The following is a 15,562-nucleotide window of genomic DNA, read 5'->3' as shown; positions in this document are numbered from 1 at the left end:
TAGACTAGTACAGCTTCCAAGGGAAGCTTGTCATAAAAACCTAAACAAAGGAATGTGAATATGATACTTTAAAAAAAAAAAACTCTGTAGTACTGTGGAGATTCAAGTAGATGAAATAAATGTTTATGGAGGAATGAAACTACAGTTTGGACAGATGTTGGAGTTCTTCAGGAGTTTGGTTCTTAGTAAGAATAACCTGGGCAGAGGAACCACAACTACCTGTGAATAGCTGAAAGACTCCCTCAAACAATGCTTAGAGCTGCCTTTTTTAACAGCTCAAACACCAAACATACCTTAATATGCATTAATGCACACAGTGGAAACTGTCTTAGCTCTGCTGCAGAAGCTAACATCCACTGTCTTACTCATCTCCACTGTTGGCTGCACAACCAGTCAGTGCCAAGCAACATGAATGCTGCTCTTCATGTTCCTTGCAAGCTGACATGCCAGTAGCATGTCAGCATTGCGCCGAGGTGTTTGGGGTTTTCAAGCTGTCTATTCTTTCAAATATTATAGATGAAAACATCCACAAATAGGCTAATTTTCCCTAAATATTTTGGAGTTCCACAAAAAATTTGTGAAATACTGAACTACTGTGTAATAGCTTGTGTGTGGCCAGTCTTAGCCAACTAAGGCACAAATTAGATTCCACTTATTCCCAATCCTTACCTTTCTTAGCTTAAAGTTTGTGGTTACAACCACAAAATTTAATTTATTTGTTGGAATTTTATGTGATCCACCAACACAAAGTAATTCAGAATTGTGAATTGAAAGGAGGTGATTTTCAAATTTGTTGTGAATTTGTACTTGTTTAGGGATATCAGAGTAAAGGAGGCTGATTGTAAACACATGCTGTGCTATTTTTATATATATAGAGAGATTTTTGTTTTGTTTTCATTTGAAAGCTTTGTGTCATTTTAAAAATTGTGCTGGATTTTTTTTAATATATCACAAATAATGTAGGAAAGTTATGAAGGAACCTTTTAGTTGTTTAGCGAATGTTCATGACATGCCCAATAGACATCTAGAACTTTTGTATTATTATGCTTGTATTATTGACTCACTTTATTTCTTACGTATGAATCTATAATTACATATTGAAGGCCTGTTTTGAAGTCGTGTGGTGGAAAATAACCAAATAAGTCTTCTCCATGACTCCACCCACACACACAAACACACAACTTGTTTATAACATGTTGAGAGCTCCTCCTCCTTTTCCCTCACTTCTCTGTTCTCCTCTCTCTTAATTTCTCAGTCTTCCTTTGCACCATTCCCTCCTCCTGTTTGCCTCCCCAGGTCTGAATGAGGCAGATCCCCATGCAGTGCCTCCCCCCACATTCCCCCCTGGCTTTTCTTCCCCACCTCCCCGTACAAAGCGGGGCAACAGGGGCCACAGAGGTGACTGTGGCAGAGGCATTTGTCATGCTCCGAAGCGGTGCAGTCTGTTGCTCTCCCGAGGGCCTTTGTTGTCCCCAGCTCCCAACTTGCTGGCTAAGCAGGAGGTTTCACATGTTTTATTAACATATGAACCTGCCCAGCATTTTGAAACACTTCACAATACTTCAGGGGTTGTGCACCAAACCGTGCGCAACCCATGTACGCTCAGAATGCATCAGTATGCAGCAAGTGAAATGCCCAGAAGAGCGAAAATGGGGTTTTTATGACAGGACGGAGTAGGATTAGAGCTGCATTAAAGGCGCCGCCACCCAGTGCCACAAAAACAAACACATCCCAGAATCAGACACTACACAACAATAACCCTGCAGTTTTTCAATTCTAGTGTGTTTCGGTGGGGGGGTGGCGGGCACGCTCAGTCTTTGTGCACCAGGCACGACAATCACCACACCCTGCCTGGCGCTGGCGTTGGGGGCACCACTCAAGCGAAGGTCATCCGCAGAAGTGTTATAATGCTTTGGGTTGGGCACAACAAGACTGAGGGCAATCCACTTAAAGCGAACCTCTAACCCCCCTCACTTCCTCTCAGATCCCCTCCAGTATCACACTTCTCAATAGAAATGAGCAAATTGGCCCTCAGCAGCACCTCAGATAATAAGGCGATTGAAAGCGGCGAGAGGCATTGAGCGGGGGATGCTCGAATCTTCTGCACAAGGCCAGGAAGTGCTCTGAACTGAGCCAAGAGGCTGAATTGAAAGCCTGAGACACACTTCAAGTGTAGATTAAATTTTTTTTAGCACTTAATGTGTGCTTCAGTGCTGCACTGCTGGAGATCAACTTCTGCAAACCATTTCTGATTCATCTAATGAGTCAGTTAGGCGGTTAATGATTGTCTTTCTCATTGTTGTATTTATGTTTCCTGAAATGCAATCTTTTTGCTCTAGTACAACAGGGTTTAATTTCTTAATTTTGGTTTAACTGACCAAAACTACACCCATATTTTCTGCTAAACAACTGTAGCCAACAGATTGGTCGCCGACATTTCAATAAGTGGTGCCTGTCAACCCGTCTTTGGATCCAAACGGTTCAGAAATATAGATGCTTCTGATAAATCAAATTGTTCTGATAAAACAATTTGAAGTCAAATTGTCTGTTCTGTCTTGGTGTACCTCAGGGTGACACGTTTGGAAAAGACACCACAGCAGCCCTGATAGGTGTCCCTCATCACTACAAACTGCTGAGTTTGTGGCCTAAAACACACATGTAGTTGGATACCTGGGGAAACAGACATATTTTTGTGTGTTCTGGCCTTTTATCCACACAGTCTTTTTTATATCATTAAAAATAATTTAGTTGAGGGGAAAACTTTGAGTGTGTGCAAGGGAAAATTCAGATTTATTACTGTGTGCGACCAGATATGTGCCAATTTATTCACATCTTTGCTTCAATACAGTTCCCAATCAACATCTTGTGTTTTTTTTTTGTTTTTTTTTCTTTTTAATTAAGGTTGTATTGGCTCAAGGGGCCTTTATGTAAGAGAGGTCAGGCAAGAAAATTATAACAAGAGAGGACGATGACATTGTGGCAAAGATCATCAGGCCAGGACTTGAACCTATGACATCCTTCAACCTATATATCTTTCCAAACAAAATAACTTCTTGAAGCCTGTTGATTCCCAAAAGGAAGTTGTTCTTGTTTTGAAGTAATCTGGTTGGCTGACATAGGTTTTAGCTTTCCACTACACTGCCCTCTATGGATTTTTCATGTTTAAAACAATACTCAGCTGCGTATTTGTGTGGGTTGATGTGAATGACAAGTTTTCTGAAACTGATCCCGTGTGTGTTTTCTTTTTTTTTTAAATGATGTGGCCGGTGCCATGTACAAGACCTCAATTTCTTTCATAAAATCAGCTTCAGTTTTGTTTCTGTGGACAAGTTACATTCCCTAAAACATTGTAGTTTTCAGATCTGTTCTATTTTACACCAAAATGGTTTAAGAAATTACCATTTCAAATAAACCAGTTACAATACTTATGCTTCTTCTCTCTTTGATAATATATTCTTCATTTTCCTGTTACTTTCAGGCAGCATTCAGCTACTTCATCATGCTTTTGTTTCTATTAGTGCTCTAAGTGCATCCAGAAAATAAGAAATTCTGGTAGTGGCTACTTGCTGTTCTCACGTCTCATTTAGCTTTTTCTTGTCAAATCATTTAAGTCCTGTTCCCTTTTCTCTTCTTTTTTCATGAAATGAACCTGCTGTCCTTCTGTATGTACTCCACGTCTCCCTGTTTCTGACAGCTAATGGGGGCCATTCCAAGTCTTGGATGGCTTATATGAAGATATCCTTCCTCTAGGGTAACATCCTTTGCAATTTTCTCTTGATTTGCTGAGTGATGGACTCTATTCAAAGGGACATAGTCTTAATGATCATTGAGGATATGGGCTTTCTAACTCAAGGCTGGAGAGCATGAACGACTACAAGGTATGCGTTACGCTAAGTCTCCTCCCCCCCTTCCTCTGTCTCCTCTTGCTCTGCCGAGGTATTTCCAGAATGCCGCCGGCCACGATGGATTTATGAGTGGGGCCATACTTTAGTAAACACCGATGGTGTGCAGCTTTGTCCTCCCCCCAGTGATATAGTGAAGGTCCCCATAAAAAATGGGAAAACCAGGTTACGGCCACCATAGAGCTCAGCTAAACAATAAAAGGCTTTATGGGCAGATATAGGCCTGTACCATAAATGCTGGAATCTGTCGTTGAAAAAACATTAAAGGGATAATGATTGGGAGGGGGGGTGGCTTTCACAAAGATGCATGTAGCCACTTAGAGTGGCTTTTTAGAGAGGGTAGACAGAGAGAGGACAGCAAAGCACCAATCTGAAATCTCCAGAACACTTTAACTTGAGGCTCTACAGTGGGTGTAATGGTGAAATTTCACAAGATTTATCGTCAGATGTCTTGCAAAGCCCTGATTTCTGTTGGCATGACTTCCCTTTTATGAAATAAATGTAAGCCATCGGAGCGCCAGATATCAAAGTGAGTGCTTTAAGTATACCTGAATTGCCTTCTTTTTCAATGTCAATTCACAAAGACTCGTGTTTATGGGTTTCCTAATCAGACCTGGTGATCACATTGAGTTTGAATGTAACAATGATCGCTGGGTGTCTGTTGCTTTCTGTTTGGTCTGTGGATCAGAGGAGAAAGTCACAAACCATTGACAGTCATCTAAACCGAGCTGCTGTTTATGTATTGTTGACTACTGGGCTGTTGTATTGATTTATTGTGAATCACTTTATGATTTTTATATCTTTAATGATTCTATGAGTAAATTTTCGAAGTTAAACTTGAACTAGACCCAATTAAAACCGTAGTACCGCCACAGACGATTATTGAACAGTTCTACCAAAGTGGGCGGAGCTAAGAGAGCAGGTTATATGGGGGTGTGGTCACTGCTGCCAACTTAGAAACTTCATTATTGTATTTAGTGACTTTTCATAACCTTTCACAAATATTTTTTTCAATAAAGCGTCTAGTGACAAATCTAGCTGCTTTTTTCTTTGGTGACATGTGAAGCACAGATCGCTCTGGAGGCATGTGTCTGAAGTGTTTTGTACCCAAACACGAGACTGTGACGTAGGCATCAATCAAGCTGTGACTTTGCAGCCAATCGGAAAATTTGACTGCAATATCCACCAGTCAACCCAAAGAGGGCAGCACCAAAACGGTTTTAGACCAAATATTGTAGAATTAAACTGATTTCAACAAGAATGTAACAGTTTGCAAAGAAACAAAAGATATCACCCTTAAGGACCAATTTAAACAGTTTATCTGCTAAAAAGTGGAGTCTTAAGTATAATTTCATTCTCAGAGCCAAGCATAGGTTTTTCCTAGTACAACTAAAGGCAGTACTTGTACACACACTCAGTGGCACCTATTTGAGAAACATTGTTTTAACCCTTAACTGTCAACCTCAGAACATATAGTTAATGGGCCCATGACATCATCATTGTGCACATGAAAGTTAAGGGATTAAAATTCACTTTATTATTTCATAAAACCTTTACTTGATTTATAAATAAAAAAAATTTTCTAAAAATATTGCAAAAAAATTGTTCCATCTCGTGCTCCATGAATTCATTCGTGCGGATCGTCACATGCACCACATTGGGTGGACTGACGGAAGTGAGGTGAAAGTGATGCACAACTGCATCTTGTTCTCGCAGGCAGGGCTCATTTCCCTCAGAGTGTTTCCTTGCTGTGGTGGAGAACAGCTGCCTGTTCAGGCTGCATCCCAGCAGCTGTGCAAACGAGATGTAAGAGGAAGAGAGGGGACAGAAAGGTTGAGGATCTTCATGTAGACCTGAAACCCAACTGTTGGTGTGTGTTGGGGTAGGAGTACAGTCAACCTGACCTGGACACTCAGTCTAGACCTGATCATGTCATTAGGAAGTTAGCGGTTGGGGTGGGGGTTGGAGAGGATTACGGCGCTAAGCATCACAATCGCAGGATAATGCCCTGGACGTGCTCAGAGCTTTGCATCGACACAACTCTTATCTTAGGTTCTCTAGCTGCCCAACTGCACACTTCAGATCGTTGCAGTGCTTCCCATCAGAAGGACTCTTCTGTTTTCTTTCCCCTGTTGAGCTTCTTTATTAGGTCACTGGGAAGGTTTAAGAAAGAAGGAAAGCTTTGCTGAGGCTTGTCCCAACTTTTTTTATCGTCTGGGCATTAGCCATCTGCTGGCACATGTGCAGGAGTGCTCAGGGGGAGGTGTAGCGGTGTAGCGGTGGAGTGGAGCCTGTGTTTGTGTTGTAGCCACTAAGGCAGACAGGAACTCTAAAATTAGGTCCTGGCTATTCTAACTCTAACATGTCTGGCCTTATCTTGTCAGGAGGTGGCTTTTACCCAAGCAGAGTGTTGTCCTAGTGATACGGCAGGTCTGATCTGTTTTCTGTTTTCACATATCCCAGTAAAGGGGTCTTCGGGCAGCCAGAGCTCAGCAGAATTTTCCATGACTTTAAGGCAATATGATTGTGTTTTGATTTGGATGTCCACTCCAATAAGAAGTGCACTGCACAGGGAGCACTCATGGCTTTGGATTAAAAAAAAAACACACACAAAACAAAAAGACATCTCTGGAGTGGAGCAACATGAGGGTCAAGACATAGTTGATTGCAGATGTTGGTGGATTATCTCCAGAGTCTGCTGAGCATTCAAGTCAAATTCTCACTGATTAGCTTGACCAAGGTCCGTTCAGATTGTTTACAGCTCTGTGTCCGTTCCCAGAGAAGGTGCTTTCCCTCCTCCTTTTATCATGCACAATAATCCAAATGACAAAACAACCTATTGTTTGTTCTAACCTGTGGGCTCATCTCCTTGGGAAGGTATGGTGGGGTGGGGGAAGTGCTTTTTACTGCTTCCTAGCACCCGTGATTGGAGCAAGCGAGAACGAGAGTGGGGGCAGTAAAAATAGTTTGACACCCTCAAGGTCCAGCCAGCAATCTCCTCTCCCGCCCATGCCTATAAAACTCTTTGAATTCCCCTCTGAAATCCTGCTCCCTCTCTCTCCCCTCACCACTCTTTGCCTGAAACTCATTTACAGCTTTGCTCCAAACCAAGGACGCTGAGTTTGCCGCTTCTGGCATTCCTCAAGTCATTTCTCGTTACGTAACTGTGCATTTACATCCTGATGCCACACAGATCACGCCTTAATATCAGTTTGACTCGATTTTTATGCAGCTGAAGCTCCTTGTCTGTGACTCGGCTCTCTGCGACATCATCAATACACTATCTCATTCTCTCAGTCTTTCCTCTGGTAAAGTACTTTTCCATGTACTCAGGAGTGTGCTGCATGTTGATGCTGGAACAAGGGCAGCCACCTGCACTGGTGTGTTAATGTGCTCTGAACCTCTTGTGGTCTCTCTTCTCTTTTCCCCCCAGTCTTAACACAGTCATGAAAATGGAGGAGAGACCACTCACATCTCTTACCTCCTTTGGTTTTGTGGCACCAGTTGTCAAACATGTTGCTCGGCACATGCATAAATGCTTGATAACAGTGCTGTTAGAAATCCTAAGTTGTGGCCGTGCAGTTCATTGCCTTTCTAAGCTTTATGTGCTCGATTCAAACAGGAGTGTAAGAGAAGCAGGTTGACTTTGTCTTCCTCCTTCCACATTGTGTTGGTCCTTTCACAGAATGGGCAGAAATGGGCAAAAACGTGTGTTAATCCTGCTTTACAGTGTTGTTTGAAAGGAGCTTCTCTGAAACTGGCATGAGAGTACAATGACATACAACAGACAAAAACCTAAAGCGATCATAGCCTTAAAGATGGAGTTTATGATATGCTGCTCACATGTTCTGTGAATTTACTCCTAATATCCTGAACATGGACTGAAATTGTTGTTCATTTAAGCATTCAACTTTTTCTGCACCCTCTCTAATTTACTCCTAGTAAATATGAATAAAGTGTTCTAAAATAAGAAGTGTGCAATATTTCATATACTGATATGGATCTGATACTAAGTAAATACAGGAACAGTATCATATTGATACCAATACTGACAATTTTTATTATTTAGGTTTAATGCAACATCAAACTTCTGACATTCAGGTGTTTTTGTGGCTTTCCTTTCAGTTATTTTATTTAAGCCTAGGATAGAATTTGGACAAAGTTTAGAAGTGTCTACAAAATACTTTAGGAATATATAAGGCGTATATAACCTTAACTGTTCATTAACTGGTGTTGAGAGGTTAAGAGTTAAGAAGTTAATACAATAAATAGAAAAAATAAAAAAACAAAACTATTTTGTGTGCATTTTTTTCTAAATAAATAAAGAACAAAAACTTAATTTGTGAGCAAAACAAAAATCTTTTTCGAGGTAGAGTTGAGAAACTATGATGCAAAAATAAAATAAAATTTCAAGTCCAAATCTGAATCTAAAGTGTGATACTAATTTTACCAAACTAGTATCGATTTGATACTGATACAGACTTGTTGATATTATTGATACTTTGGATCAAACCGCTCACCTCCACCTAAAATAATTTATCTTGTACTGAAAAAAAGTGCAGATTTCAATTAGATTTTTATAGAAATCACTTGTTCCACAGTTATTGGAACAAGTGATTCCTAACGCTCCAAAAAAGATTAGCAATCCATTTGGTTCTGCTGGGGTATACACATGGTAGATTCCTATTTTGTCTCAAACGTTCTTCAAAGTGGTAAAGATGGCCCAACACTCCATCCAACCAACCCACCTGTGTGTTGATCTTCAACAGTCAGATCACTTCTTGCCTAAAATTTTCATTTTTCTACAGTCAGAGCAAGAATGAAAAAACTAAACAAGCATAGAGTGGGTGAGGGCTCAGTTCTGCAAGCTGAGGAGGATGGTAAAGAAAAGCTCACTGCAGCAAAGTGTGCCATATTCATAAGAGCGATTCATCTTAAGGCTTTCATGGACATTCTATAAGGCCTGCCAATAATAGTGGAGAATGCTGTAAATCTCTCTCTCTCTGAGATGTCTGTTAAAGGTTGGAGGGAAAAGACCTCCCTCCCTAATTAAGTAATGATCAACAGCCTGTTATCTGTCAGCTTGTCCTCTGCAATCACAGGGTATCACTCCAGGATGAATGCCATCCCCTTCGGAGAAGAAAACAGAGCCTGGAAAATTAGCATTTTCTGACAGCCATTACTCATCTGGCTAATCCTGTCAAGGAATGTGTGGCTATCAATGCAGGCAAGGGGTCGCCGTGGCCCGGGTCTGCACATCGCCTCTTATCAGGCAGGGTAAACACAGCGGAATCTGCATTAAATAAGTGTCACAGTCAGCTGGGGGCGGAGCAGGGAACCCCCTCCACTTACCCACCCGCTCCTCCCTCCTGCTAGTCTCCATTCTGATAATCTTTTTCAAAAGCTGGCTTGGGCAGACCCAGCTGTGGCCTGTGGCTCAGGTGTAGGATCACCGGAGGAGGAGGGCTGTTCCGTCAGCGGCGTCATTTACAACACAAGTCTGTCGGCTTTGTGTCCGAACCCATAATGAAGCGGACATTTGAAAAGGTCACTCTGTTGCAGTTTGTTCAGCCAAGCTATTCTGAAAAGCCTTTGTCCATGCTGAGATGCCTCAACGCGGGACATCGTGTCGCCTGTCAGGCAGTCCAGGCCTCGTCCACCTACAGTCATGTGATGCAGCTACGCATCCTCCAGACTTTTTTTTAATGCGTCTTGTCTGGCAGTATAGCATTCATAACTGTTATGTCAATTTAAGGCCCAACAGATTTACTTTCACAAGTGGAGCATTACAGCTTTATTAGAAGTTGCTTTGGGTTTATTTCAAATGTAATGGACGCAGAGGAAGATAGAATGGTGGGGCAGAGGTCTAAAGGGAAAGAGGAAGATAAGGGTAGAAGACAGAAGGAAGCATAAAGAGGACACAAGTCAACACCCTAGAAGTCTGCTTCTACACCTGCAGAAAGAGAAAACTAAGCAGAGGAACCACAGCAACAAACAACATATGAAGTAATAATAACATCAGTCAAAAGCTGTGATTAGTTGCAACTGCGCCCCAATTTAGTGTATCTGAAAGACATTCCCTAAGTAATTAAAAATGTCAAGTTTTTTTTTGGTTTTTTTACCAGTAGAGACGCACAAATCAGAATTTTCTGATTGATTTTCAATTAGATTTCTCTCCATAAACTGAAATACATAATTTATTCTTTTTTCCCCCCCGACTAGATTCTAGAGAAATCTTAAGAAGCTCTGATTTTGAGTGTGTAAAAGTTGGAGACATTTCTTCTTAGTGTCAGGATCATCTCTGATACTTCTTCTCTTCCACCGATGTCGTTTGTTATGCTTTCCAGCTGCGTTGTTCTAGTTCTAGTTTTGGCACAGAATCCAGTTGCAAGCATGACACTGCTTCATGCTAGCATGCCGAGTCTCTGCAGCGATGCATGGAATGCTACACAGTAAAGATGTGAAGAATAACAACAAAAGAAACAACGTGTAAACAACTTCCTGGACTTTCTCCCAGCTGTAAGCAGGCTGTGAGAAACTCGCCTGCCTCTCTGCCACCGGGTGACTTCGCCACTGTCGTTTGTCGGCGTGGCGCCGTGTGAACCGCGGCGCCTCCGTCTGCGGGGCCAGCGCTCGAGGAATGAGCACGGCGCCGTTACTCTGGGTGTACAACAAGGTGGGAAACCTTGAATAATGTGAGACGGGGAGCGAGCCGGAGAGGCGAATCCCAAGTCAAACCAGCGGGTCACCGGGAGGTGAGGCTCGCCTTCTTCCCTGGGTTCAGCTAAAGTTCAGCAGCATAGCATTAGGCAAATTAGCAAGACAAGAGTGTTTGGGTTAGAAGGGGGAAAAAAAAACATAGAGGTTTGGGAACTGATTGAAGATGGTAAGGAGTGAGGAACTTCCAGGAAAAAAAGTAAACATCAGAGAGATGCATTCTGCTGCAGCTTTCATTATACCCATAAACTCTGTGGAAAGATATGAACGACTAATTACTGCGCTTATATAACTCAATCATGTCATGAAAGCCGTTCCTATTTAAAGCCCCCGCTGCTGGGTTAGAGGGAGGGCCCCGCTCTGCCTCATTCAGGCCCTGCGTTGCAGAAAGGGACATCCATTGTCACGTCCCTGAAAGGGTTAAATATGGGCGGAGCGGCTGCATGAAAGACACGGAGGTGGTGGGGGGTGAAAAAGCCCGGAGCCCGCTGGAGGTGGAGCCAGATCCCCTCAGCTCAGCTGCTGCGCCTTGTCACATTTCTGCACAATATGATCGCCGCTCGCTTTGCTGTGGGAACAATTTCTCTCTCTGCAAACACGAAGCAGGCGGTGCAGCCGGGAGTCTGAGTGAGAGCGAAAGGAAGCCGCCGGGTTGCTGCACAGGAGAGGAGGGGACGGCGGTGGCTGGTGGTGGAGGGGGAAGCTGACAAGGAGTCCAGCCGCGGCGGATCGGGCGCTAACGGGACAACCGAGCGGAACCCAGCCGGAGGACGGACCGCAACTCCGCGGAATCTTAACGCCTCTGTCCCGGATCGGATTTATTTCTGCTCTGCTGTCTGGGATTTAATTGCGGTTCGCAGCGCGGACGGAGCCTTGTTTAAATGTTGCTCCGACTCCGATCGAGGCCGACCTGAGCGGACCGGACCGGACAGATCTATTTCTGCTGAACTTCCCTCGGTTCGGCTTGGTGTATTCTCTGTGGTTTTTTTTTCTTTCTTTCTTTCTTTTTCTTGGTGCTGCTCCGTCGGACACAATGCGGACTGCTTTTTAAAATCTTCTTCTCAAACGAGGTTGATGTCTTTTTTTATATTTTTTTATTTTTTATTTTGCTGCTGCTGTTGCGGTTTCTGCAGGAAGATGCCAGATGTCCAGATCGTCCCGCTGTGTTTGGATCTATCACTTTTCCCTCGATCTTGATGCCGTTTCCCCCCTCGCTTTCCCCTCCATCTGAGCCAATCTACCTCTGAGCACCGCTCCGTGTTTTCAGCGCCTCTCCCCGCCGCCGCCACCTCTCTGCCGCGTATGATGTACGAGAGCGTGGACGTTGTGGGACTGAATCCCAGCCCGAACCCGTTTTTAATGATGGATTATTACAACCAGAGCAGAGGATGCTTGATCCCAGAGAAGGGGCTGGTGCCCGGGGCGCCCCATCCTTACAGCACGTCCATCAGGAACCAGCACTGGAACGGCTCCAATCACTGTAGGTGTCCCCCCCTAACCTCCCCCTCCCCTTTTTATATTCCCTGCAACTTCACCTCATTCTTTAGGAAAAGTTTGGGGAATTTTAGTTATTTATTCAAATATGTTCCGTTTTGTCATGTTCCACGTGAAATACACACATGCCTGTTTAAAAGAAGACGCATCTTTTCTTGTGTATATATAGGCTCCATCTGACCTACTTTTCTGTTTCTTTCTGTTTGGTGCCTCACAAGGCAGGCAGCCTGCTGGAGTGTTTAGTTTTCTGTTCCCTCATCCTGAGAAACCTCAGGGAGCATGCTGCTGCCGCTCTGACCCCAGCCACTTTATCCCAGGCTTTTGCGTTCCTGAAATATGCTCTAAATTCAGCCAGTGTTTTGAAGGCCATGTAAGCCTTAATCAGCTCAAACTTCTTCTGCCTGAGTTCTCTCCGGGGTTCTCCAGTAATCTGGAGAGCTGCACCCTGAGCAGCAGCAGCCGCAGCCGCCGCCTGCCACTACCTGGACAGCACTGTTAGTAGTTTCTAGTCAGTTTGTGACTGGCACCAGAGCCGGCTCAAAGTTGTATGAGGCCATGAGCAGGATCTTGTTTTGGAGCCACCACAAATAAATATATATATATAAACTTTTGTATATTTCCATATTAATATAGTAGCTCTGTAAAGTGGAGCATACATATGGCATAATTTCTTTGCCGTTCTGTTAGTAAATATTGTATTTAAGCATTTCTTTTGTATTTATTTTTCAGCCTTTAACTCCATTTTGCATAGTTTCTCAAGATCAAAGAGCATCATCTAATGAAATAAAATCATTTGATCCTTTACTGAACCTACTGTCAGAAAACAACTTATTCTAAATAAGCTGTTTCTTGCTGATAGGATTGAGTCGGAGGTAGTGAGCTCTTAAAAAGTTGCAGGTTTAAAAACCGCTGACATTTTCCATCGCATGTTTCTAAAAGTTTTACTGCCATTCCAGAGAATGAGGCAGGAATCTGGCATTTTATTATAGGGAAACACTGCTCTGCCCCTCCCCCATCTGTTGCTGCGCACTGCTAATCATCTAGGCTATAAGAAACCCTGGAACTTTTCCTCTTGATTACTGGAAAGATGAATTTAATACAAGTTGTGAAACCAGTAAAAAAAATTAAAGCAGGTGACTGATGTCATATTCACTCATTTATTCTGTAAACACTTTGATGGTTTCCACACCTGGACAGTCTTAATCTGTGATTGTTGGCCCCTTTCTGTTTCCTTTTGACCCACATTCATTTTATCATGTTAATTCTTAGCTCAAAATATCCAGTTAAGTGGGAAAAATCTAATTTTTACTTTTGAATAATAACAACAGTAGTAATCCTGATGCATTTATTTATTATACTCTCCCAGATATGAGAGCATATGACAGAAGGATTCCAGGCCTTCTGTCATCTCTATAAATAGCATTTTAATATTTCATTGACTCAGATCAGTGATTTTTCTTTTGGCATGCATTACATGTCGGGGTTTTTTTTCTTTCTTTTTTTTTTTTTTTTTTTTTTGTTAGTCACGCAATAACCAGCAAGAAGCACGCATTTGCCTGGCTGATAGTCTCTCCGTTGCAATAAAACTAGCAGCAGCCATCCCATTATTTACTTCAAAGCAGCAGCACCACACAGAGCTTAATGGAGGAGAGTTCTGTTGTCTTTCACTGCTGTAGGAGCGTAAAAAAAAAAAAAAAGAGACAGGAATCTCCACAGGCTCTTAAGAGCCAATTTCCTCCCCATCTCCAGACTATAGGAACATGTGACAAAGAGGATATGTAGACAGGAATTTCTGATGTTTGGCAGCAAGAACTGAAAGCACCCAAAACACTTCTTTTTGTTGTTGTTGTTTGCGTTGGAGTCCATCTCCATCGTCTTCTGTCACTGCTTGTTTTTCCAAGTCAGATGAGATTAGAGTGCCCCCCCCCTCTCCACTAGCCCCCCATCCCCTCCTGACCGGAGGAGACAAATCACTATCAAAGCACATATCCAACGCGAGCCCAGATAGTATTTATTGAGCCGATCCACTAAACGGCTCTAGCGGCGGCATTGATTCAAACCATGTGAGCTCGTCTGAGGGGAGACGATGGGGGTTTTTGGCCCTGGAAGAGACCTCTGATCCCTCAATTCCTCATTGTTTTGCTCAAATGAGGGATAGCGAGGGGGGTTAGCGTAGCGGCTCTTTGCCTTTACTGCGACGGTGCAATAAAGGATTTAATGCACATCTAGAGGACAGAGGTGGGGGGACTGGGGGGGGACACTAACATCATCTGTTAGTGTCATCACAGCTCAGATACCTATAGCTGGGCTGGAAACCACACAGACAGAAGGCCGGATTGTTTTTCACTTTATTATATCAGAGATAAAAAAAAATAAAATAAAATCATAATTTGAAAAAAAGAGAACATCCGAGGCTCAGTAGAGATGAATGTTTAGAGTATTTTTTTTCTTCGTTAATTTAGACTTGAACTTTGACCTCTTGTCCACATGCAGAGATTCTTGGTCATTTGTCCAATAATGTAAATCTAATCCGTTTAAATTGAGTTTTCTAAAAATTTCCACAGATCAGTAGAGGCAAGAATGCATCTTTTTCTCTATATTCTGACTTTACTTCCATCATTCTTCAGGTAGAAGCTCAGGAAGCAAGTCAAAGATGGCTCCAGTTATTTTTGGCAGGATCTGTTTCCCAGCACTGCTTTAGCCACATTCACCGTCTTCTTCTGCTGTTTGCTGCTAATGTTGTCACTGCCTCCTCCTCCTGCTGCTGCAGCAGACATCTTTCACTCTAATCCCAGCATGCTTTATTCTTCCAAAAACAGATTATCAATATTCATTTTCTAATGATTGATTTTCTTATAGATTTGAGCTTTCATTTCTTATCTCCTTATTTTTATCCTTTCTTTCTTTTTTTCTTTTTTTTTACTGTTTGTGAGTAAATACAAGTCAGGTGGTTTGAATTAGCTGCTTTGTTTTTATTCAACTTAAAATGACTTTAAGAAACGCGCCAGTATTTTTGTTTTCTTGCCAATTTCTTATTCATTAGGAAATTCCTTCATTTTGTAAAGGAAACTTACAGTATTAAATCCATCTATGTATTTGTAACCTTTGCCAGATTTTTGTGAAAGTACAACTAAAGAAGCTATTTGGCTTTTGCAGCTAGAGACTAAATATATTGATGAATTTAGCAAAAAAAAAAAAAAAAAATGGATATACAAGGATGAATTCCTTGATGCATTACTTTAAAAAAAAAAAACATGATTTGCTTTCATTTTATTTCTTCTAAAGACAGCAGATGTTTTCTCACCGGTTGACATTTGGTTCCCCCTTACCCCCTTTGGTTCCTGTTGTTTATGGTCCTCTGTCTTTTCAACCTTTCAGTGGTGGATCTATCTATTCATTAGGACTTTTACAGCAGCGCTCTGTGGCTCTAAGAATGCACATCTTCAGTG

At 42.3% G+C, this 15,562-nt stretch overlaps 1 protein-coding gene across 4 annotated transcripts in view; it reads left to right on the top strand.

The window, feature by feature from the left end:
• The window catches only part of raraa (retinoic acid receptor, alpha a), a 186,112-nt gene that overhangs the window by 119,791 nt on the left and 50,759 nt on the right, over positions 1-15,562 (top strand). Inside the window, exon 1 of one of the 4 annotated variants that reach the window (XM_007559657.2) lies at positions 10,974-12,099. The exons of the other annotated variants lie outside the window; for them this stretch is intronic. Coding sequence (XP_007559719.1) covers positions 11,922-12,099 — 178 coding nt within the window. The 5' untranslated portion in view covers positions 10,974-11,921. Of the gene's footprint in view, positions 1-10,973; positions 12,100-15,562 lie in introns of those variants that run through there. 4 annotated transcript variants of the gene reach the window in all.

This window comes from Poecilia formosa, unplaced genomic scaffold, assembly GCF_000485575.1.
Source record: "Poecilia formosa unplaced genomic scaffold, Poecilia_formosa-5.1.2 Scaffold4, whole genome shotgun sequence".
Taxonomy (NCBI): domain Eukaryota; kingdom Metazoa; phylum Chordata; class Actinopteri; order Cyprinodontiformes; family Poeciliidae; genus Poecilia; species Poecilia formosa.
The sequence above is the reverse complement of the archived record's forward strand: the minus strand, read 5'-3'. Positions and strand labels throughout refer to the sequence as shown.